This window comes from Acinonyx jubatus, chromosome B3 (assembly GCF_027475565.1).
Source record: "Acinonyx jubatus isolate Ajub_Pintada_27869175 chromosome B3, VMU_Ajub_asm_v1.0, whole genome shotgun sequence".
NCBI lineage: Eukaryota > Metazoa > Chordata > Mammalia > Carnivora > Felidae > Acinonyx > Acinonyx jubatus.
The window spans coordinates 129,912,882-129,939,604 of record NC_069386.1 but is presented as its reverse complement, the minus strand read 5'-3'; the positions used below and the strand labels follow the sequence as shown (position 1 = coordinate 129,939,604).

General features: G+C 38.7%; 1 protein-coding gene across 6 annotated transcripts in view; it reads right to left on the bottom strand.

Annotated features, from left to right (window-relative positions):
* Positions 1-3,192: 3,192 nt before the first annotated feature.
* Positions 3,193-26,723, bottom strand: part of TTC8 (tetratricopeptide repeat domain 8) — a 58,449-nt gene continuing 34,918 nt past the window's right edge. For 5 of the 6 annotated variants that reach the window (XM_027066382.2, XM_015088363.3, XM_027066383.2 and 2 more), the window contains 6 exons: positions 25,521-25,631; positions 11,517-11,656; positions 10,049-10,223; positions 9,546-9,668; positions 6,357-6,440; positions 3,193-3,816 (listed from right to left, as the gene is read on the bottom strand). In XM_027066382.2, coding sequence (XP_026922183.1) covers positions 3,700-3,816; positions 6,357-6,440; positions 9,546-9,668; positions 10,049-10,223; positions 11,517-11,656; positions 25,521-25,631 — 750 coding nt within the window. In that variant the 3' untranslated portion in view covers positions 3,193-3,699. The remainder of the gene's footprint in view (positions 3,817-6,356; positions 6,441-9,545; positions 9,669-10,048; positions 10,224-11,516; positions 11,657-25,520; positions 25,632-26,723) is intronic. The other variant, XM_027066385.2, reaches the window with a different exon arrangement.

Sequence of the window (26,723 nt, the reverse complement as noted above, 5' to 3'; positions counted from 1 at the left end):
TCAAGCTCTGCACTGAGGGTGAGGAGACTGCTTGGGATTCTCTCTGCCCCTCTCCCATTCACACTCTTTCTCTCAAAATAAATAAAGTTTAAATTTTTGAAAATTATTTATTTGAGAAAAACAGAGTGAGTGGGGGAGGGTCATATAGCAGGAGAGATAGAATCCCAAACAGGCCCTTCATTGTAAGTTTGCAGCCCAATGCGGGGCTCAAACTCACGAACCACAAGATCATGACATGAGCTGAGACCAAGAGTCAGGTGGTTAACTGACTGACTCACCCAGGCACCCCTAAAATAAACAAACTTTAAGAGAAAGAGAGAAAAAAATTCTATAGAGAAAGAAATTGAAGCTATCAGATCAGAGCAGGTGAGAGGCAGTGGCTGTGACCATTATAAAGTGCTGGAGCCCATAGAAACTTGAGTTTCAAACACTGGAAAAGGGTCCACTTTATTTAAATACAAAAAAAAAATCTTCCTAAATCTGTCTAGGTTTGGCTTTTCCTTCCCTAGGATAATATGGTTGCTGTCTCCAGAAGTTTCTGTCATTTACGTTTCACCAGCAAACTGCTCCTTAGTAGTCAGGATGCAAGGAGGGGGAAGGATCACAGTGCAGGAAATATTATAGTCCCTAAGGATTATAATTTAACTTTTATTAATCCCTGTTCTTTCATCGCAAGAATTTGGCTTTAATATCAAGGACATAAAATCACAGCATCTCTCAAAAATGTTGCTTCTAGTCAGCCAAACATAGGACTAATGCCATGTATATGAAAAGATGTACAACTGTTTTCACATTGCTAAATAAAACTTTCCCCCTAATATCTGAGCCTAGGTAACTACTTTGGAACTCTGGAACATATCCATGGACCATTCCAATTTATATGTTCCCTAGAACTTAAAACTATCCAGTAATGGCCTTTAACAAAATTCAATTTCTGGATTCTTTTCCAATGTTGAGTCCTACACAGAAGTTTGGAAAGCTTGTTGTTTTTCTGAATGCTTAAACTCAATCCCAGTTGAAAGCTCTTGATAGAAATCCCTCATGTTAATAAAAGAGTTAGTGGTGGAAACCACATTAAAGATGTAGTGATATGCTATCTTTATTAATTTTCTCATCTCGAGGCATAAAGTATGTTGGGTGCTCCGATGCTGGGACATACTATTCGGAAATGTAACAGAACAATGAGTAGGTTAGGATGTGACATATTTGGGAAGGAACTTCCAACCTCAGCAATTATTGTGCAGGCAATGGTCTTGCCAGATCCTATCTTCATCAGTGGGAAGCTGAAGTTAACTTTGGTCAGACAATTTGTAAATGGACTGAACACCTTTTTAGCCAGGGTAGAAGACAACTGTTAGCCTTCCTTCTATAGAGATGTTGGCACAGGTGCCTAGGTGGCTCAGTCGGTTAAGTGTCCGACTTTGGCTCAGGTCATGATCTTGTGCCTAGTGAGTTCAAGCCCCCGCATCGAGCTCTGTACTGGACAGCTCAGAGGCTAGAGCCTGCTTCAGATTCTGTGTCTCCCTCTCTCTGCCCCTATCCTGCTCACTCATGCTCTCTCTCCCTCTCTCTCTCTCTCTCTCAAAAATAAATAAACATTAAAAATCATGTTGGCACAGAAGCCAGTTATGCAGTCCAGAAGTAATTTTTGTTGCGAAGATATATGTAGCTCTTGACGCACAGTGTTCTCTTATGCCATCATTCTGCCTGGAGCCATCCTGACTCATTCTTTGCATTGGTGTTCACATCGAATTAACATAAATTCAAGACAAAAATATCTTCATATTACCTTAGGAATACTGACTCATTTATTTTTTGCTGTTAATATTAGCTTATTACCCAATTTTACTAATGCATATGTCATTCATTTTAAACAGTAGTAGCTTTAGGGGCACCTGGGTGGCTTAGTTGGTTGAGCATCTGACTCTTGATCTTGGCTCAGGTCATGACCTCATGGTTTGTGGGTTCGAGCCCCGTGTTGGGCTCTGTGCTGATGGTGTGGAGCCTGGTTGGGATTCTGTCTCTCCCTCTCCTACCCCTCCCTCACTCACACTTGCACGCATGCTATCTCTCTTAAAATAAACTTAAAAAGCAGTAGTAGCTTTATTTATAGAAGAAACACTAGGTGATTTCATATAAGGGGTAAGAGCACATCCTCAAGGGCCACGCTGCCTGCATTTGAATCCCAGCTCTGCCACTTAATAGCTTTATAACCCTGAGCATGTTAACTTCTCTGTGCTTCATTTTTCTGATAAGTAAAATGAGAGTAACGGCACCTTCTAGGACTACAGTGGGAAGGAAAGGATGAATCCACATCAAGTACTTAGAATAGGGCTGGGTGCATACAACATCCACGGTAAATGCAAGCCTTTGCGATTACTTTTATTTTCAATGAACTAAGAAAATGACTCACGTTATAAGATTTCAGCCTAGATATTGAATACAGTATTAAGACATGTGATCGTGCTTGAGGAAATTCTCATGAGCTAAGAAACAAGCGCTAGCATATATCCTGGGGAGCCAAGAAGAGTAAAAGCACAAGAGTGAAATCTTGGGTTCCAGTCATGGCCATACCACCAGCCCACTGGGCTTTGCTTCCTTCATCTGGGCCGCCATGATTCATCTACGTCTTCTCTAAAACTCCTCCCAGCCTCTCATACTCCATAATGCCTCCAATTCACATCTTTTTGTTCTGTCAGCTAAGCAATCCTACTCCTACAAATCTGAACAGAAACAAACAGGTATCTGTAAGTTAGTTTTCACGGAATTAAGACCTTTTTGAAAAATCACATGGATGGGTCCCAAAGTCCAAACTACGAATTTGGGTGGCTTTGTTCCTTTGACACATTTCCTTGTGTGAACACGTTAATGAGAATTCCACTAAATGTAGGAGAGACAAGTTCAAGAGCCTTTGCAGGATTTTGCAATACGTGGTCCAGTGATCTGGCCTAACCCTCTCGGGGCTGACCGCCCATGGGACTCCGGGCCTGTGACTCCATTTCTAACCCTGATACTCTTCTATTGAAAGTGTGATATCCCATAAATACCTTCTGAGGAAAATACAAAATTGGTGATACATCATTTCAAGTAAAATTAAAATAATGACTTGATTTCAAAGATTACTGGACTTCGGAAAAAACTTGTTTTTTCTGAGATAACTAAAATAAAAAATCATGGAAAATGACAGAATGATGGTGTTTTACACACTGATTTATTTTAAAGCATAATACATAAAATGTATAGTGTCTTACAAAGCATTTGATAAAGAGTTTTAAATACAATTTTAAGCTCTAAGTAAACTCTCTAACTGGAATATATATACACATTTTTAGCCATAAAAGTGGAATTTTTATGGCAGGTTTCGGACCTCTAAAGCCACATGCTAGCTAATGGCCAGGTCAGGGACATTAAAAATGTGCATTAATAAAAATTTGAGGAAATTCGTGAAAATGTTTCAGAAACATTATAAACAAACACGTACCATATAATGTGGGAGAAGTTTTCACGATCTACTTACAAATAGCACATCCTGTCTTAGAAAGTTGTTATTATAAAGTGTTCATTACGCATTCTTGTGCAAACTCCCTTATGCCATCTTACTAATATCAAGCGTGGCGTGTATATCCTATACATACAAGCACACTACTTTTTCCCTTGTGCAATGCCCCATCGTAAGAATATACTTGGTCTCAGGGACAATCAGAGCATAGCAAAATGCTGCTTTAACTGTTTAATTAAATGTTGGGTATCCACATGATCTGGAAATGCTGCTTCAGATTTCTGAGCAGCAACATAGCTTCTCTGGAGATCTCCAATCTGTAAGAAATACCAGAATAAGACCAGAAAAAAATGAGTAAGAAAGTCGAAAAAAGATGTACTATCTGTACACTGTAGAAAATCAAAGGGGTCTTAAGGGTAAATCGCTCGATTATGCTCTTTGATTCTAGAATCCTTTCACCTAGATTACAATTCAGTCTTGTAAAATGGGAGAAATATAAAATAACCAATCATATAAATTCTGCTCCATTACAGCGGTCTAGTTATGAATTCATAAGCCTGTGTTTTCGTTTCCTATCACAGACAGTGTTATAAAAATAAAATAACATTTGCATACTACAACACCCAGCTCTATATAGTTTCAGAATGTCTTAGGACAACGATTTGTAATGTGCCACAAAGACAAATTTTGGCTAGGGCATTATCTTCTTTTTTTTAAGTTTATTTATTTTCAGAGAGAGAGAGAGAGACCGTGTGAGCAGGGGAGGGGCAGAGCAAGAAGGAGAGAGAATCCTAAGCAGGCCCCACACCATCAGCGCAGAGCCTGACCGGGGGCTGCAGGAACTCACAAACTGTGACATCATGACCTGAGCTGAAATCAAGAGTTGGATGCTCACCTGACTGAGCTACCCAGGCGCCCCTCGGGCAGAATCTTTTAGACAGAAAATTCAAGCAAAAACTATTATATATAAGATACAATAATGGGCACTAGGGTGGCTCAGCCAGTTAAGTGTGAGATTCTTGATTTCACTTAGCTCGTGATCTCAACAGTTCCTGGGTCGGAGCTCCGCCCTGGTCTCTGCACTGATGGCACGGAGCCTGCTTGGGATTCTCTCTCTCTCCTTCTCTCCCTGCCCCTCACCCATGTGCACCTGCATTCTCTCTCTCTCTCTCAAAATAAATAAGCCTTAAAAAAAGATACAATAACATGCTCAGGGAGGTTTTAAAGGGTGCCAGTGATGTGGGGGTTTTAGAAGTTTTTAAGTAATCAGTTGTCTCTGATTTTCAATACACTTTTGTGTTAAAGTCCAGTCCCAAAGAAAAGCACACACAGTATCTGGATCCCTCCGAATAGACCTAGATTCATGCATGCGTTCATAAAAAAGTGAGAATTTTTTAGTGTGTGCACACACAAACCTAGATAATTCAAATCTGGCAGGTTTTTTTTTTTGAAACATATAACGCATATTAAAAACATGAGTTTCTTTTTTTAAAAAATCATAGCATTTCTTTTTAACATACCATTTTCTCTTACAGAAAGTATAGCCTTCTGTGTAAAGAAATCTCTCATTTGAGTTATAGATTATTAAAGTGTGATATGGGAAAGGAAGTTATCAACCCTTTGTGGTTTAAATAAGTGGCAGCACAGTGCAGTGGAAAACACATGGGCATCGTTGGGGTCTGGATACAAATTCTGAACCTGCCATGGCCATGTGACTCCAGGGGAGTCTTTTAAGCTCAAGCAGCCCTGGGTTCTGTTAGAATGTAAGCTGCATGAAGTAGACGTTTTGTTTTATTCACTAACATCCTGTGCCTACAACAGTGCCTGATACATAGTAGAAGTTCAGTAAATGAACCAACAGTTGTATAAAAACACGAGTCAGGAAGGTGAGGGAAATGTACGCGGCAGGGTTGTTGGGAGAACTCGAGATGGTGTATAGGAGCACCTGGAACAGGGGCTAGCACTTACGAGCACTCAAAAATGACGACTTCTATGGGGCGCCTGGGTGGCTCAGTCGGTTAAGCATCTGACTCTGGATCTCGGCTCAGGTCTTGATCTCACGGTTCGTAAGTTCAAGCACAGAGCATGCTCAGGATTCTCTCTTTCCCCCTCTCTCTCTCTCTCTCTGCCCCTCCCTCCCTCTCAAAATAAATAAACTTAAAAAAATAATGTTTAAGAAAATGACAACTTATTTCCAAGCAGAAATGCAAGTTAGGATAGCTTGATGTTCATGCTTAAAAAATGACATTTTTATAATGTCTTCTGGTCTATAAAGAGTCTTTACACAGCAAATATTTTTAGCCATTTCCTTACCCTTGAAACTCACCTTTCTTCCATGTTAAAAAGAAAGATCTCCAAGTAAAACTTATCAGATACTTTTTATCTGTTTTTCCTCTTGTTATTGGAAACGGCGCTCCTTTTAGCTCTTGGTTATTAACTGACTTGTAACACATTATTAACAGTTGTATTTTCCCCACATTGTTCACCCATATCCCTAATTTTATAGCAATAATGACAGACAGGATTTCTTTGCAATAAAAGCCAATTACTAAATCCTTCCTCAACCAGGCGTTACTTAATGAGTATTTTTTCATGACTAAATATCATATTTTAAAAATAAAATAATTCTGTAATCTAGAACAGATCATCTATAATGCAATCTACAATATTAAGTTTAGTCCATATCCAGTGATAAATTTCTTTACAGTGTATCAAACTATCCCTTCAAGTGAAAGACATGTGTATATAATGTTTAAAAAAATCGCTTCTTTCAAAACGTTAGAATTTCCTTATCTGTATTTTAAAAACCAAGAAAAAGAAACAGATCAGATGAGGAATTGATAAAGAAAGAAAATACCTTATCAGAGACCGTTGCAAAATTAAAATGTGGCTCGTACATATGGGGTGCTAAGGATGAGGCAGTTTGTAACAGTGCTCTTGCCTGTATTTAAAAAAAGAAAAAAAGGAAAGAAAAGAAAACCAAGGATACATGAACATCTATCAGCACTATATTTGTAATTATGGGTTTTTTTGTTTTTTGGTTTTGTTTTTGGTAAAAGAGTCTTTTATCCAAGATAGGACCTTACTAAACATGATCCTGTGATAAATACAGATGACACCCCTCATGAAACACAACTTACCGAAATACAATATTTATATCTTGCCAAAATTATATTAATAATAAAATTGCTTCAAAATATGAAGAAAATTAAGAGTAGTTATAAAGTCAAGAATCATTGTTCTCGTAAAGTTTACATTTTAATACGACAAACAAATGAAAATACAATCTTCTCAATGCAAAAAAAAGGCTTATTCTAGTTTTATTGCTGTTGATTGATTTCTTAGGCTCCTAATGACTCGTTCTCTGATGCTACAAAAAACAATTAAAAAAAATAGTAAATTTCTAAGCCCCGAGTTCTGTGCTGGAGAATGGTGATGAGCATTTAATACACTGTTGACCTCACAATAACAAGTGAGTGCAACTGAAAATGACAAGCTCTCTGTCATCTCATGTACTCAAGAAGCAAAATTCGCATCATTTTTCATCCCCTACAGGCTCAAACGATCATGCATTGCAGGGACCACTGATAGACAAGAGATGCTCACACATTCATTGTTAGGACCACAGACTCCCCCTTCCACACTGCTGAATATCCCTCCAACGTGTAACTAAACCCAAAACCTCCATCCATGACCTGTGGACAAATTGTGCGTCTTTTTTTTTTTTAATGGAAAGTAACATATGGGATGGTAGATATTGATTTGTTTGTTTGTTTTATGATTAGCTATTTTTCTTTCAATTGATGTATAATTTTTAATAATAAAATAGGGGTTAGCAGCATGAACTCTTTCACCAAAACATTTCACATTGGTTGAATACTAGAGAAACTGTAGTAAGTAGGAAACAAAGATCACTGACATGGGGACAGAGAAAAATCACAAAAGCACTTGCTTCATATGGAGATAGGTCAAGTTCCATGGCAGAATAAGTTCCCATTTGGAGTACAGTTGACCCTGGAACAACACGGGTTTGAACTGCATGGGTCCACTTGCATGTGGATTTTTCCAATACATACAGGACAGTACTATTAATGTGTGTTCTCTCCCTTATGATTTTCTGAATAACATTTTCTTTTCTCTAGCTTACTCTACTGTAGACTACATGTAACATACAAAATATATGTACATATAACACACAAGATAACATACAGTACATATAACATACAAGACAATGTGTTGATGGACTGTGTACGTTCTTGGTAAGGCTTCTAGTCAACAGTGGGTTCTTAGTTAAGTTTTGGGGGAAGGTCAAAAGTAAAACTTGAATTTTCAACTACATGAAGGGGTCAGCACCCCTAATCCTGTGTTGTTCAAGAGTCATCTGTAGTTAGTTTTTGTTTATAAAATACAAATCTGTCTTATTTGGGGGAACTGATGACATAAAGGTAATGTCCAAGGATGTTCATTTCCTTGTTTTGTTACAAGTTTATCGCTGTGCTTAGGAGACCAGGTTAGAGGTTAACATTCCTGCCATGGTGTTCACTATGTCACTTACCTCCTGGAGTCCCTGTTTCTCCATCTCTAAAGTTCGGAATGCAATACTTATCTATCCTCGATTGTCACTAATACTGTATAAGTGTATTTAGCCGTTTAAACTTCTTTTTTATGATAAAGTGATTTTTTAAGCATCTGCCCCGTGCTCAATACTATGCTACCAAGCCAAGTGCTTTACGTGCATAATTGGCGAATCCTCCCCAAACACCTGCAGGTTCTGTTATTAACGCCATTTTATATACTGTTCATTCATTTCACAAATACTGGCCCAGCACCTACCACCTGCCAGACACTGTTTTTGATGCTGAACATCTGGCAGCTGGAAGAGAAACAAGGTCCCTATTTTCATGTGGCTGCCATGCCACATTACATATACATATGAACATATTTGATAAAATAAGTACTGTGAAGGAAAAAATAGGAGATGTGACAGCGGCGGAGGGCTCCTTTAAATCGATGTTTGAAATGACCTTTGTAGGGAGGTGGCAATTAAGCTAAGACTCAAATGACAAAAAGAAGAAAAAGTCGCCGCAGGATCTGAAAGAAGAACATTCCAAAGGCCGTAAAGTAAGAACAGGCACAGCGTATGTGCAGAGCAGACTTCTGGATGTGTCCAGAAGTCTGAGAGTTGGCAGGAAGGGAGAAGTAACAAAACGTGTGGTCTGACAGAGAGCCAGAGGCCAGATGATGCGGGCCCTGTAGGCCAAGGTTTGAATCCGTATTTCATTCCAAGCAAAAAGGAAAGCATTTGGAGGATGCTGAGCAAAGTAGTAGAAAATCATTGTTTTATTTGATTTTTTTTTTTTTAAGTAGGCTTCATGCCCAGTGCAGAGCCCCACACGGGGCTTGAGCTCACAACCCTGAGATCAAGACCTGAGCTGACATCAAAAGTCGGATGCTTAACTGACTGAGCCACCCAGGTGCCCCCAAATCTTTCTTGTTTAAAAACAAAAATCCCTTCAGCCGTCGTGAGGAGGATGTGGTATAGGGTACAATTACTTGCTGATGCAAGCAGAGACCAAAAGAGCAGCTAGGAGACTCCTGTAGTCGAGTTCAGGCAGGAGACGAGTACAGTTTGGAGAAAAGTGGCCACATCTGGGATGTGACCTGGAGAAAGAACTGACAGGGTTTGCCAGACATGATGGGGTAAGGTGGCAGGAACTGAGCGCTTTCAAGGCTGGCTCTTAGGATTTTGGTTTGAGCACCCAGCTGGTGGATGGGGGACTGCGAATTGTGTCACAGTTCACTAAGACAGGGAAGGCTTGGGGCGATGCAGGTTTGTCCTGACAAAACCAAAGGTTAAGAAAAAACCAGAAAGGTTAAGTAACTTGTCCAAGGTCACATCACTAATGTGACAGAGCTGGGATTCAAATCCAGGCCAGTGAGCCTCTAGAGCTCATTTTTATAAACTATAGCATGTAAAGATAGCTACCCCTGACGACGTTTCTGTGGAGAAACCGGATTAGCCACTGAGCCAGTGTAGTTCACTGACCTGCTCCACGTGGCCCTTCCGCATCTCCAGCACGGCCAGGTTGTTGTAGGCCTCAGCGTGGTTATTGTTGTTGACCAGAGCGAGCCTGAAGCACTGATGGGCCAAATTCGTATCTCCAATGCCCTTGAAAAGAAAAGCATACCCGTTGGGAGGAGCACTGGGTGTTGTATGGAAACCAATTTGACAATAAATTTCATATAAAAAAAAAAAAGGAAGAAAAAAAAGCTTGTATTCGCACCCGCGGATCCACAGGCTTCCTCCCTTCTTTCCTCACGTGAGTCTTTGCTGCTACCAAGCAACAAGTACCGATCATAATCAAGTGTGAATTGTAGGTAAGAGGATTTCACTTGAGAAAATAAAATGAGTTCTGGTGACCCTTAGAAATCGCTACATTGCTACACAAGCCCATAACCAAACCTGGATTGATGGTATCTGAAAATGTCTTCAAACTAATTTATGGCTACCTTTTCTACACCGGAAATAATATGAGAGAAAAAACCTACCACAGCCACATGTCCCAAGTTGTACCAGACATCAGCTGCCTCTTCTTCGTTTTCAGCCAGAGCAAGGGCACGTTCAAATGAGGTCAGAGTCATATCATACTGCTGGGCATAGAAGCAGCAGAGTCCCAGATTGTTAAAAAGCTGGCAGTTATAGACACCCATCTGCAGGAGCCGCCTTTTTGAAAAAGAGCATATATTGGTGTCAGACCAACTTGATAAATATTAAGACCTATTTTTTTTTACAAAGTTAGAAATGAATGTTTTATAATTTTTAACATGCCCAAGGAATAGAAATTAGAAAGCACTATAGTAAATGAAAAAACATTCCGCAAATACAAAAGTGTGTCTTTTTTAATGGTACTAGTCACGGGAAATATGTCCAGAGGACAAAGTCTGAAGCAACATACATGAGTTTTTTCCTCCAAAAGCTCTGTTAAAGAACCAAAATACAAAAGAGTGACCTGAAGGAAAACCCAAAGCATTTTGCTTCATAAAGTTTTGGTGACAATTAGTAAACCCCTAATACCTCTAATCTAATTTAAGAGCTGTGTACCCCCAAGTTTTCAGCTGAATTGAATCTTGGTTTTGGTTATCTGTACTTTGTCATTTAGCTGTGTCTCGGGACCTTCTGATGAGCTTCCATCGAGGAAGACAAGACCATCAGTGAATCCCTACATTATTCACTTAGCTTTCATGCTAGGGCTCAAAAAACCCATTTGCTTCTATGCATCATTAATCCCAAAGGACAATGGACAATAGAGTTCAAATAAGCCAAGGAAAATCCACCCCAGATGCCCTGAGGAAAATCCATGACCCATGTGGGGGATGGAGGTGTAGAGTCAGCTGCATATGCCTAAGGCAGCATTCATTTTATATTTTATGCTTCTAACATATATTTGGAAAGAACTCTCGTCAGCTGCCAGTTATCTCCTGGTATATTACCTAGGGGTGGAAGAGAAAATCAAAATTTAAAAATTAATCTCAGAAACCATCTGTAGGATGAAATAAGGATGTTCTCAAAAGAGAACCAGAGATAAGAACATATTTAGACTTTGAAAAATCATTTGGACAAGAGTTGGCAACACTTCACAGAAGAGGAGAACCTGTTTCAGGTCCTCATCAGAGCTCAGAAGCTGGCATCCACTGCTCTTTGCAAATCTTGTCACTATTTCAGCTTCGGGGCCTTTATATTGTATGTGGTGGGATTAATGGAAGCAGTGGGTGGCTGATTCATACAATGCTATGGTGTTAAAAACTCAATTATCCAGGTATGTTTCTGCAAGATGCCAATATCTGAGCATGTTCAAATTATTAGATGTCCTTTTAATGCTCATCAAACATCTGGGTGCTTGAACTTTTAGTCTCCTATAGACGTGGTCTATGCATTACCTGTCTACATTTTCATTCCATTATAGTTTCACCAGTATTTCACAGGAAAGGAGTTCTACAAAAAGACTGTAAAGCACACCTGTAAAACCGGAGAGCTATTTCTGGTTGATCAGAGTAAAAGTGGTTGCTTCCAATGCATGCAATGGCTTCCACATGAGTATTGTCCTGTTTCAAAACTTCTTTGTAGTATTCAGCTGCTGATGAAATATTGTTCATTTCCTATTCTCCATCAAGAAGAAGAGTGATACTTTATTGCTGAGAAAAAAAAATTTTTTTTTCTGGCTGATTTATTTTACTTGATTCAACAAATATTGAGAGCCTATTATGTGCCAGACTCTGTTCTAGGCCCTGAGGACACAATGCAAACAAAAAGATAAAGTTGCTATCCTCAAGGTTACAGTGGGTAGGAAGAGAAGCAAATGAACAAATAGGTAATATAATGTCAGGCAAGTCTAACGGATGTGAATAGAGGCGAAGAGAGAGGGAAGGAAGGATGGAACCAAGAAGCAACATGGTTGTATTCACATTTTTAAAGAATAACTTGGTGGCTACACACAGGAGACACAAAAGGGGAGAAGAGTGGTAGCAGAGAGACCGGGAGTCCCCCTGATAATCATAAATCAATGCATTTAATGTTATTACTGTCTTAGCTCTCAAATCCACCTTCAAGGCCAGTGCAGGCTCCACAGCCCTCATGGAGATATCCCTAAGGCCCTCACTTCACATAACACTTTCCGCCTCTCAATTTATATGACACTCATTGTGGGAACCTCTCACTCATTCATATCAGATGACAACTCCTATCTTTTGTTAGATTTTAATCATAACATATTTTATTGTGAGAAGCAAGGACCACACAATGCTTTCTTATTACACAGAATTTTTTTTAACCTCTGTGGACCTCAGTATGGTTTTTTATTTCAGGACTTTATTATTTTTAGAGCAGTGTCAGGTTCACAGCACAGCTGAGGGGACGGTACAGAGATTAAATGCATTTTGTTATTCAGTATCAAAAAATGACATCCATTATCACCAATATCAACAATATTTAGCAATATGAAACCAGTTTTGACCTTGTGGACCCTCTGACAGGGTCTTGGGGATCCCTGGGAATCCCTGGGCCACACTTTGAGAAATATTGATATTAAAATATTTGAGGCCTTTCTTCCCACTCCTACTCACTCATTCCCAGAAGGCAAACTCAGCATGCTTGTCTCAGCCCCTTCTGGACCTCTTCGGAAGCCAACCTGCCTGTCACATGCCCCCCTGTTTTTCCCTGCCAGGTGGAGGGGGCTCTCCCAGGGACAGAAGTTCTGCAGGTTGCACAGTCATGTCTGGGTGGATAAGGCTGTCTCAGAGACTATCAAGTCCTTTTGGTCACACATCTAAAGCCACATGCTCCAATTTTGCTGTTATCAGTAATAAAGTTAATGGTTTATCTTCCATTTTTCTGAATCTTGTATCTATCACTTGGAGTGATGAAGGGGGGTGATATTGATTAGTTCCATAAAACCCCAGTAAAACATTTCTGAGTTGATCCAAACTCATTCTGGATGTATATCTGTTCCCATACTTTATATTTGAAATTCTTATTCAAAGTCCTGCCAGGATTTAGTTCTTTAAGAGAAGAGGCGTTTTCATTCATTGTTTGTAGCTAAAAAAATAACTAAATTTTTTTTTTCAAAACACAAGGCTGTTGATATATTCATTAGTTGTGAGGTCATTCTCTCCTGTATTTTACACTGCTTTTACGTGCAGCTATTCCAAATATCCTTTAATATTTTAGGAATATAAGAACCCATTGAAAAGCATGAATAATAAAGACTTTCATTGGAAGTGTATTTTCTACTTTTTGGTAAAACAAAAGCCTTGTAAGACTTGAAAGAACACATGACATTGAAAGCACCTCACTCCTCACCCCCGCACACACACCAAATCCTTTCTTCCTATAGACTGAATGTTTCTGTCCCCCCTAAATTCATATTCATATTCTCCAAGGTGATAGTATTTGGAATAGAGTCTTTGGGAGGTATTTAGATCATAAGGCTGAAGCCCTTAAAGAAGAGACATCAAAGAGATGATCTCTCTCCCCACCATGTAAGGATGTTTGTCTATAGAAGGAGTCTATAGAAAGAAGGAGTTTGTCTATAGAACAGGAAAAGAGCCCTCCCCAGGAAATGAATTGGCCAGCACCTTGATCTTAGACTTTCCAGCCTCCAGAATTGTGAGAAATAAATTTATGTTCTTTAAGCCACCCAGTTTATGGTATTTTGTTACAACAGCCTGAGCAGATTAAGATGCTATCCTTCCAAAGAAGAATCTCCACACCTAGGCAGCAACCTGACCACTGAATTTAATGGCCCCATGAGACATGGGCCCCATGAACATGACTTTTCTGGTTTCTGGGGTAACAACATCCCACAGTACAGGGCTTCAGTGTTACAGCTGCCAAAGTTGGTGTATCAGTCTGCTTGGGCTGCTATGACAAAATACCATAGACTAGGTGGCTTAATCAACAGAAATTTTCCCACAGATATGGAGGCTGTAAGTCCAAGATCAAGATGCCAGTATGGCAGGAATCTAGTGAGGACTCTCTTACTGGCTTATAGAGGGTCACCTTCTCACTGTGTCCTCATATGACAGAGAGGAAGGGAGACAGAACTAGCACCAGCACACTCTGATGTCTCTTCATTCAAGGGCATTAATCCTACCATCAGAGCCCTACCCTCACAACCACCTCTAAACCTAATTATCTCAAAAGGCCTCAACTCTGCCATCACACTGGGGGTTAGAGCTTCAACATAGTAATTTGGGAGGGACACAATTCAGTCCAATGCAAAAAGACTCCAGCCTGAATGGATAATTGTTTCAAGACTTTCAGTTCTCTAAAATTAGTCCTATAACATTATTTGGGAGTGTTTGTACACTTGATTGATGGGCACATAATTAATTTATGTAATCTTGAGGAGTTTTAGACTGAAACTAATTTTTTTGGCAGTCTCATATGTAGTCAAATGTGTTATTGTAAAATATGTGTTTATGCTAAATAAATGTAAACATTGCAAAAAGTTGTAAAAGTCCCCTCCCCAAATCCAGTCACAGAGGTTCTGTGAATAGTTTCTTGAGTATTTTTCAAGAAATTCTGTTCATATATGTGCACACATATATATATGTGGGAGCAGCCAAATATATAAATCAATCACAAACATAAAGAAACTCATCGATAGTAATACCATAATGGTAGGAGACCTCAACACCCCACTCACAGCAATGGACAGATCATCTAATCAAAATATCAACAAGGAGGGGTGCCTGGGTGGCTCAGTCAGTTGAGTGTCTGACTTCAGCTCAGGTCATGATCTCACAGTCGGTGAGTTCGAGCTCTGCATCGGGCCCTGTGCTGACAGCTCAGAGCCTGGAGCCTGCTTTGGATTGTGTGTCTCCCTCTCTCTCTGCCCCTCCCCACGCTCATGCTCTGTCTCTCTCACTCTCAAAAATGAATAAATGTTAAAAAAAATTTTTTTTTAAATCAACAAGGAAACAATGGCTTTGAATGACACACTGGACCAGATGGACTTAACAGATATATTCAGAACATTTCATCCTAAAGCAGCAGAATATACATTCTTCTCCAGTGCACATGGAACATTCTCCAGAATAGACCATATACTGGGACACAAATCAGCCCTAAGTAAGTACAAAATGATCAAGATCATACCATGCATATTTGCAGACCACAACACTATGAAACTCGAAATCAACCACAAGAAAAAATTTGGAAGGTAACAAATACTTGGAGACTGAAGAACATCCTACTACAGAATGAATGGGCTAACCAAGAAGTTAAAGAGGAAATTAAAAAGTATATGGAAGCCAATGAAAATGATAACACCACAACCCAAAACCTCTGGGATGCAGTAAAGGCAGTCATAAGAGGAAAGTATATAGCAATCCAGGCCTTCCTAAAGAAGGAAGAAAGATACACAACCTAACCTTATGCCTTAAAGAGCTGGAAAAAGAACAGCAAATAAAACCCAACACCAGCAGAAGACAGGAAATAATAAAGATTAAAGCAGAAATTAATGCTATCGAAACCAAAAAAACCAGTAGAACAGATCAATGAAACCAGAAGCTGGTTCTTTGAAAGAATTAACAAAATTGATAAACCATTAGCCAGTTTGATCAAAAAGAAAAAGGAAAGGACCCAAATAAATAAAACCAAGAATAAAAGGGGAGAGATCACAACCAACACAGCAGAAATAAAAACAACAACAAGAGAATATTATGAGCAATTATATGCCAATAAAATGGGCAATCTGTAAGAAATGGACAAATTCCTAGAAACATATACACTACCAAAATTGAAACAGGAAGAAATAGAAAATTTGAACAGACCCATAACCAGTAAGAAATCGAATTAGTAATCAAAAATCTCCCAAAAAAACAGACTCCAGGGCCAGATGGCTTTCCAGGGGAATTCTACCAAACATTTAAGGAAGAGTTAACACCTTTTCTCTTGAAGATGTTCCAAAAAATAGAAACGGAAGGAAAACTTCCAAACTCTTTCTATGAGCCAGCATTACCTTGATTCCAAAACCAGACAGAGACCCCACTAAAAAGGAGAACTATAGACCAATATCCCTGATGAACATGGATGCAAAAATCCTCAACAAGATATTAGCCAAGTGGATTCAACAATACATTAAAAAAATTATTCACCACGACCAAGTGGGATTTATACCTGGGATGCAGGGCTGGTTCAATATCCGCAAAACAATTAACATGATTCATCACATCAATAAAAGAAAGGACAAGAACCATAAGATGCTCTTAATAGACACAGAGAAAGAATTTGACAAAATACAGCATCCTTTCCTGACAAAAACCCTCAAGAAAGTAGGGGTAGAAGGAGACTACCTCGAGATCATAAAAGCCATATGTGAATGACCCAATGCTAATATCATCCTCAATTGGGAAAAACTGAAAGTTTTCCCCCTAAGGTCAGGAACAAGACAGGGATGTCCACTCTCCCCACTGTTATTCAACATGGTATTGGAAATCTTAGCCTCTGCAGTCAGACAACACAAAGAAACAAAAGGCATCCAAATCGGCCAGGAGGAAGTCAAACTTTCACTCTTCGCAGACGACATGATACTCTATATGGAAAACCCAAAAGATTCCACCAAAAAACTGCTAGAATTGATTCATAAATCCAGCAAAGTTGCAGGATATAAAATCAATGCACAGAAATCGGTTGCATTCCTATACACCAACAATGAAGCAACAGAAAGAGAAATCAAGGAATCGATCCCATTTACAGTTGCACAAAAAACACATAAAATACCTAGGAATAAATCTAACCAGAGGTGAAAAATCTATACACTGAAAATGATAGAAAGCTTATGAAAGAAATTGAAGACACACAAAAAAATGGAAAAAGATTCCATGCTCCTGGATAGGAAGAACAAATATTGTTAAAATGTCGATACTATCCAAAGCAATCTACATATTCAATGCAATCCCTATCAAAATAACACCAGCATCTTCACAGAACTAGAACAAACAATCCTAAAATTTGTATGGAACCGGAAAAGACCCTGAATAGCCAAAGCAATCTTGAAAAAGAAAACCAAAGCAGGAGGCATCACAATCCCAGACTTCAAGCTACACTACAAAGCCGTCATCGTCAAGACAGTATGGTACTGGCACAAAAACAGACACTCAGATCAATGGAATAGAATAGAGAACCCAGAAATGGACCCACAAACGTATGGCCAACTAATCTTTGACAAAGCAGGAAAGAATATCCAATGGAATAAAGACAGTCTCTTTAGCAAGTAGTGCTGGGAAAACTGGACAGCGACATGCAGAAGAATGAACCTGGACCACTTTCTTACACCATACACAAAAACTCAAAATGGATGAAAGACCTCAATGTAAGACAGGAAGCCATCAAAATCCTCAAGGAGAAAGCAGGCAAAAACCTCTCTGATCTTGGCCACAGCAACTTCTTATTCAACACATCTCCAGAGGCAAGGGAAACAAAAGCAAAAATGAACTACTGGGACCTCATCAAACTAAAAAGCTTCTGCACAGTGAAGGAAACAATCAGCAAAACTAAAAGGCAACCGACAGAATGGGAGAAGATATTTGCAAAAGACATATCAGATAAAGGGTTAGTATCCAAAATCTATAAAGAACTTATCAAACTCAACACCCAAAAAACAAATAATCCAGTGAAGAAATGGGCAAAAGACATCAACAGACACTTCTCCAAAGAAGACATCCAGATGGCCAACCGACACATGAGAAAATGCTCAACATCACTCATCATCAGGGAAATACAAATCAAAACCACAATGAGATGCCACCTTACACCTGTCAGAATGGCTAACATTAACAATTCAGGCAACAACAGATGTTGGCGAGGATGCAGAGAAAGAAGATCTCTTTTGCATTGTTGGTGGGAATGCAAGCTGGTGCAGCCACTCTGGAAAACAGGATGGAGGTTCCTCAAAAAACTAAAAACAGAACTACCCTATGACCCAGCAATTGCACTACTAGGCATTTATCCACGGGATACAGGTGTGCTGTTTCAAAGGGGGACACGCACCCCCATGTTTATAGCAGCACTATCAACAATAGCCAAAGTATGGAAAGAACCCAAATGTCCATCGACAGATGAATGGATAAAGAAGATGTGGTTGGTGTATACACACACACACACACACACACACACACACACACACACAATGGAGGATTACTCAGTAATCAAAAAGAATGAAATCTTGCCATTTGCAACTATGTGGATGGAACAGGAGGGTATTATGCTAAGTGAAATTAGTCCATCAGAGAAACACAAAAATCATATGACTTCACTCATATGAGGACTTTAAGAGACAAAACAGATGAACATAAGAGAAGGGAGACAAAAATAATATAAAAACAGGGAGGGGGACAAAACAGAAGAGACTCATAAATATGGAGAACAAACTGAGGATTACTGGAGGGGTTGTGGGAGGGGGGATGGGCTAAATCGGTAAGGGGCACTAAGGAAATCTCCTGAATCAGTGTTGCACTACATGCTAACTAGTTGGGATGCAAATTAAAAAAAAAAAATTAAATTAAAAAAAATTCTGTTCATATATGTGCACACATACACACATGCATTTTTTACCCACAAACAGAATCATTCTACACATTCTGATACATGGTTCATTGTTTTCACTCAGTGTCTTGACTCTTTCCATATCAATACAAAAGGCTCTACCCTATTATTTTTTCATTTTTGCACAGTTTTCCACCAAGACATAGACCACAATTTATTTAACCAGCCCCTTTTTGATGAAGTATTAGTTTCAATTTTTTTTTTTTTGCCAAAAAAAAAAAAAACACTCTAAAACCATCCTTGTACATATCTTTCTGAACTTGTATGAAAAGCCTTAAGGAAAATTCCTACAAGTGAAATTTCTGGGCCAAGGAACATACACACTGGAAATTTCATCAGTACTCGTGAACTGCCTCCAAATGGATTGTGACAATGTACACTCCCAGCATCAGTGTTCATGTGTGGGATTCGTTCCTCCACAACCTTGACAACCCTACATGCCATGGAACTTCTCCATCTTTGTCAACCTGATTAAGGGGAAAAAGGCATCTCATTTTTGTTTTAGTTGTTTTTTCTTTAATTATGACTGAGGTGAGGCATTTAGTACACCACATATTTATATTTCTTTTCCTGTGAACTGCCAATTCATGTCTTCTGCCTGTTTTCCTATCCTATCTTGTGCTTTCTGGGGCTTGGGTGGAAAACTGCCCTGCCCTCCTGGATACAAGAGAGCTGAGGGCAGAGATGTGGCTCTGAGGGATCTGTGGGGATCCCTGGGCACTGACTCGGCTTTCTCCTTTCAGATTTGACCAGTCTGCTGATGGGACTTAAGTTCAAAACCAGGAAGGCCCCGTGTTTATAAATATTTCCTTCAGAGGAAAAGTACAGATGATTTAAGTTCTTCCCAGATGGGTGTTACAAAGCCCCAGTATGAAAGGTGGTGGTGTGGCCAAAATGTAGCAGGAATGGGCTGTTGTCTCATCTCTAGGGTGACTTTATTTGCATGGAAAGCATCAGCAGCCACTATACAGGCAAGTAGGAAAATGAGGGCCTATGCAACAGCCACACCATGATTTTGACCCACAACTGCTCTAAGAAAATACCTCCTTTCCATAGGGGCTTACGATCTTGACTAAATGCGAACCTGTAAGTTTGTATGCATGCACATTTGTGTGTGTATGTGTGTGCACAGATATGTGTCTAATTCTCCCACCAATCTGCCACCACCTGAAATTCAGCAATTTTTAAGCAACATACAGACTGAGGAAACTTAAAAAAGTAGTCTTCTGTCTGTCTCATGTATGACAAATATTTTCCCTGTTGGGTATTTTTACACTTTTTTTTGTTTGGTTGGTTTTATTTCTCTTTTCGTTTTTATAGAATATTTAACTATATAGAAAACTTATTTAACTATCTAGAAAATTTAACTTTTATGTTCTCAAATATTAATCTTTTCTATTATGGCTTTCAGTTTTCTATCATGCTTAGAAAGGTCTTCCCATTCCAAGTCTATACAACTAATTCATCTGTGTCTTTTTGTTCTGAAACTTTCATGATTTTATTTATTTATTTTTAAGTTTATTTATTTTGAGAGAGAGCGTGAGTAGGGGAGAGGTAGAGAGAGATAATCCCGAGCAGGCTCCACACCATCAGCACAGAGCCTGACGCAGGGCTCAGACTCACAAACCATGAGATCATAACTTGAGCCGAAATCAAGAGTTGGACTCTCAAATGACTGAGCCACCCAGGTGCCCCTGGAACTTTCATGGTTTTAAATCTTTGAGTCGTCTGGCAGTAATAGATTCTTTTAGTATAATCATTATTCATTATTCATCCAGCTCTATTTTTTCAATAATCCGATAATCCAACTGATTCAATAAGCAATCTTTATAATATTATAAATTTTCATATGTATGAACATACATAGACTCTATTTTGCTCCTTTAATCTATTCCTGCATCAGAATTGTTTAAATTACAGTAACTCTAGGATAACTTTTGTTAATGTAGATTTTTTTTTAAATTTTTTAACATTTATTCATTTTTGAGAGACAGAGACAGAGTGCAAGCGGGGTTGGGGCAGAGATAGAGGGAGACACTGAATCCTAAGCAGGCTCCAGGCTCTGACCTGTCAGCACAGAGCCCAACTCAGGTTCGAATTCAGGAACTGTAACATCATGACCTGAGCCGAAGTCAGATGCTTAACTGACTGAGCCAGCCAGGCGCCCCTTATTAATGTAGATTTAAAAAAATATTTTCAAATATGTAAATGTCACTTCAAGTCTATGAATAACCATGGTATCATTTAAGTGACGTTTATCGGGGTTGTTTTGGAACTAATTTATAAAATACGAACTACAATTAGATTTTAGTTATTTAAAATAAAGTCGCTAATAACTTGAGGTGAATGTTGCAGTGGTTCTCAAACTCCGTTTCTACATCAGAAACACTCAGTGAGCTCAAACATACAAATGCCTGAGTCCCGCCTTCCAGGGCATCTGATTCAGGAGGCAGAAGGTGGGCCATCCTGCTCAACCTCTCCTAAAGTCAGTTTTTCAATACAGTAAACCTCAAAAACCGCTAGAATAATATTTGCTAGGGTAACATTTCTAATTTCAAACATCTTTAACAAAGAACAGTTCAAATTAGAGACCTGCCTGTTAAGTGGATAAACAGAATTCCTTGAGAATAATTAAAACCACAGCCAAATAAATTTAGCAAGAATACATTATTTTAAACAAGTTTTCTGTACAAAATAAGCAATGAACAATAAACACGTTCATTTTAAAATAGGAAACACTGGAAAGACACAGGATCAAAATGAAAGAGATAAAAAGAACATGATGGAAGAGGATCCCTCCAGAGAAAAGCCTGATGTACATACAAAAATCCCTAAGGTGTATGTAATGTAGGCTGCAGTGCTAAGGAACAAACTTTACTTATTTAACTCTGAATCTGCAGTCACATAAAGAGAAAAAGAATACAATGGAAATCTGTCTTTATATGGTAAACTTTGGCACCAGGGAAATTAACTGTTAGATTCCAGGGGAAATACTGCATCTGACTATTTTAAGTTTGCGCATAGTCTCTGATCATGCTTCCTGCGGATGACAGATCGTCCCCACGATTTGGATGCTTTCTTCTCCACTTCGAGTGCCAACTCCAATTCCACTTTCCTCCCCAAACTTTTTCCTGTACACTTAGGAAAGGATATGGCCCTCCAACTCCTGGCTGGACCCAGAGCTGGAAAGGATGAAGGGAGCTAATTAAAGGGTCTATTCTCTGTCCCAGCCATAGCAACAGTGACTATAACAGAGGCTCGGAAGGAATTCTTTCAACCAGCAAACACGCGTCAAAGATTCCATAGTATGTCTAGCTGTTTCTGCCAGCACCTCCTGCCTAAGAAGGACAGAAGGACTGAAATATGCAGAAGGCAGATCTTAAAGGTCAGAGAGCTCCGACTGTATTGAGGCAGTCCCCACTATGCGTGAATACCACTGCTCTCAAAAATTGATTCTCTTATTTCTTGAGCTTCTTGGTCAAAAGTTCATGTTCAACTTAGGGTTACACAAGTAAAGATACAGAGATACTAATACAGTACTTCATTTTTATTGAATCACCAAAGCCACCTACTTACGTGTTTATCAAATTTACATCTCAAAAGGGGAAACAATATTTTGAGACAATTTAAAAATAAAATTTGTGGGGTGCCTGGGTGACAGTTGGTTAAAGTGTCCAACTTCAGGTCATGATTGCACAGTTTGTGAGTTCGAGCTCAGCGTCAGACTCTGTGCTGAGAGCTCAGAGCCTGGAGCCTGCTTTGGATGCTGTGTCTCCCTCTGTCTCTGCCCCTCCCTTGGCTCTGCTTCTCAAAAGTAAACATTGAAAAAAATTTTTTTAATAAAATTGTTTTTCATTTTATTTTTTTAAATGTTCATTTATTTATTTTGAAAGAGTGTGGGGGAGGGGCAGAGAGAGGAGAGCCAAGAGAATCCCAAGCAGGCTCCACACTATCAGCCCAGAACCTGATGTGGGGCTTGATCTCAAGAACCATGAGATCATGACCTAAGCCGAAATCAAGAGTCAGACGCTTAACCGACTAGGCCATCCAGATGCCCCAGGATATTTGTTTTTAATTTTAAAAGTAATGCATGTTCATGACAGAACATCTGGAAAATACAAAAAGTATGAAAAAGACAATAAAAATGATTCACATACTACTACTCAGATACAGCAACTATTAATACCTTCCACTCTTTTCCTAACAAAATAATTTCAAAATATTGTCCCAGCATTTCAAGTAATTTAAGAGAGAACAGAGATGCTTCTTGTCAGCATTGTACTGGAAGTCCTAAACAGTAAAAAATTTTTAAGTGGCAAAATAATTGATGCGAAGAGATGAAACTGTGTTTGCAGATGATGACTATTTTATTTATTTAAAAAATCTAAGAGAATCTATGGGTAAGGTATTAAAATTTAAAAAAGGTATTACGCCTGTTTTCTAATATCAAATCAACTTTAAAAAATTAATGTATTCCTACTCACCAGAAATAGTCAAATAGAAAATAACAACAACAACAACAAAAGGATTCCATCCACAGTTATACTTAGAAATAGATCTATGCAGGAAAGAGCATAATGGGTCTGAAACTGCTATTCTTAGAAAGGCCTGCTTGTTATAAAGAACTTAATCAAACTCAACACCCAAAAAACAAATAATCCAGTGAAGAAATGGGCAAAAGACATGAACAGACACTTCTCCAAAGAAGATATCCAGATGGCAAACAGGCACATGGAAAAAATGCTCAACATCATTCATCATCAGAGAAATACAAATCAAAACCACAATGAGATACCACTTCACACCTGTCAAAATGGCTAACAGTAACAACTCAGGCAACAACAGATGTTGGCGAGGATGCAGAGAAAGAGGAACCCTTTCACACTGCTGGTGGGAATGTAAACTGGTGCAGCCACTCTGGAAAACAGTATGGAGGTTCTTCAAAAAATTAAAAATGGAACTTCCTTATGACCCAGCAACTGCACAACTAGGTATTTACCCAAGGGATACAGGTATGCTGTTTCAAAGGAGCACATGCACCCCAATGTTTACAGTAGCACTATCGACAATAGTCGAAGTATGGAAAGAGCCCAAATGTGGTGTACACACACACACACACACACACACACACACACACACACACACACACAATGGAGGATTACTCAGTAATCAAAAAGAATGAAATCTTGCCATTTGCAACTATGTGGATGAAACTAGAGGGTATTATGCTAAGCAAAATTAGTCAGAGAAAGACAACTATCATATGACTTCACTCATATGAGGACTTTAAGATACCAAACAGATGAACATAAGGGAAGGGAAGCAAAAATAATATAAAAACAGGGAGGGGGACAAAACATAAAAGACTCTTAAATATAGAGAATAAACAGAGGGTTGCTGGAGGGATTGGGAGGGGAGATGGTCTAAATGGGTAAGGAGCATTAAGGAATCTACTCCTGAAATCATTGTTGCACCATATGCTAACTAACTTGGATGTAAATTAAACAATTAAAAAAAAAAAAAAAAAGGCCTGCTTATAAGGTTGGCCCTTGGCTGGCATCTGAGAACTTGGAGGGTTTCTTATATTGATATAAAACTTCCCTCAAATGATAAGAGGGGCTCACACACCTAAACTATCTGTGTAAACAATGTGGTGCATAAATCTGATGTGGTGTGTGAATACCTGCTTTATTTCTTGGAGTCTGGGATTTTGGTACATGGTGGGCAGAAGGTGCCCATATGGCCAACCCCCAGTAATAACATTGAGTATCAAGTCTCTGATAGACAATGCTTCATACATGTGGTCACAACTTGTTACTAGAAGAATTAAATGTGTCCTGTGTGACTCCACTGGTGGAAGACTCCTAGTAACTTGTGTGCCTGATTTCCTCTGAACTTTGACCTGTGTGCCTTTTCCTTTTACTGAGTTTGCTTCATAGCCTTTTGGTATAATAAGTCTTAGCTGTGAGTGCCACTGAATGCTGAATCCTGAGTCCTTCTAATAAAGCACTGAACCTCAGGGTGGTTTTGGGAACCACCAAAATAACATCTTCCTGGAGAGAATTACAAAATATTCACTGAAGCACAAAACAAGATCTAAATAAATGGAGAATTATACCATGATGGAGAGTGGGAAGAAAGGCAGCCCACCCACCCCATCATTCATATATTCAATGAAATTCCAATCAGTATGCCTGCAGGAGTTATTTTGATTATTGGTGGTTCCCAATAAGTCAATCCTAAAATCAATATGGAAAAACAAAGGATCAAAAATAACCATCTGTGAAGAAGAACAGGTGGTAGAAGTTGTCCAACTTGGTAGAGGAATTATTGTAAAGCTACAGTAATTAGGCAACAGGAAGGTATCTCAGTGGGGCTTTCCATGGAATCTGACAACATGATTCCAAAATTTGTAAGAATAAGCAAAAGTCCAAAATGGACAAAACATTCCTGATAAAGATGAACACAGAGCTATGCCAAATGGTATTTGAGGCTTCAATACATAGGTGGTATAATATTGGTACAAGGATAGACAAACAGACCAATAGAATAGAATAGAATAGACAGCCCCCGAAACATACCTCCCATGTATAGAAAAAAAGTTGATAATTTGACATTACAGACTTTGGAGAAGGATCAAAAGATGTGCTGGACAAAAAGCTATCTATAGGGGGAAACTCATTTAAACCCCTACCTCCTACCACACTATATAGTCTTTTGTATGTTTTAAATACTTCATAATAAAAACTTAGTTGACTAAACACATACACTAAAACTCTCTGACTCTGTTAGTAAACCACAGGCCAGTGATCATAATTTTATAAACTGTTCTCCTTCCTAGGACCCCAAGGGCCTATGAGCTTCTTAAGTAGCGTTTAACTTCAATTTTACACCAACTTTTTGAATAAGCCTTACCTCATAGATCCTGGCAATTCCACAAAGTAGGGTTACTTCTCCTGGAAACTTATCTAAGCCTTGTTTGAAAAGATTTAAAGCCGTCACTGGCTGATCCAATGAGACGTAAACCTAAAACCAAGATACATTTCAATAAAAGTACTCGCACTTAAAATAACAGTATTTGTTACGACAAGTTTATAATTACTGCTTAGTGACACATGATCTCCTACATGTTACAGTAAGAAGTTAATTTCCAATAGTGATGTTACAGTTTTACCTTCACGTGTCGTATCTGAAGCATTTATTCATTTATCCCTTCAACAAATGCTCATTGTGGGCTTGTATTGCCACAGAGACTGAGCAGTAACTCAGCAAGAAAGGAACAAGGGAAAATCTGTTTAGGATAGGACAGATACAAGTATGTCTATAAGCGGGCACTAAGGAACCAAATTCGAGACTGAAGTTGAAGACAAAGAAAGAGGAAGGACCCAAGGAACAACAAAGTCTGCAAGAGAGCAGCAGCAGAGACTCTGTGGAGAAGCTGGTTTTCAAAAGGGGTCTCCAGAAATAGAGGACGAACAGACTTGTGAAGAATGGCGTCAGGGAGTTGAGAAAGTCATCACTGGATGGCTTCCACTTAATTAGCAATTAGAACAGTAGCGTGGCTAAACCACACACTTCATAGAAATTTCTAAAGTAGAGAATTATAGTTTTAGGGATGGAAACATAAGATTATGACATTTTTTCTTCATGATCTTGGATCCTCTGTTTCTTTCCAAATTGTGTTTTGAAGAAGGTCTTCATGGGAAAACTGTGTATAGTGTCTAATGCTTACGTATGAGATTAAAAGGAGAGGTATGGATGAAAAATTTTCAATATTTACTTCATACACTACTGAACTTTTTTAAATAAAATAAATAATTTAATATACTAAGTAATACAAATGTTTGATAATTTTTTAAATTAACAATCTAATATTTGCAGGAATAATACTGTTCCTAAATCAGATTGATGTTTATTACCTAGCAATTACTCTTTTATATATTAAAGAAAATAAGAAAATTTTACTTTTATACAGTCATGAAGGCAACAAGAGATTTAAGCAAATCAATTTATGGAAAAATATGTCACACCATGTACTTAACGATAGTTAAAAAGCACATTTTTTTAACCACCCGGCAAGTGATTATCAGTTAAGAAAATGACAAATAGCGTGACCTA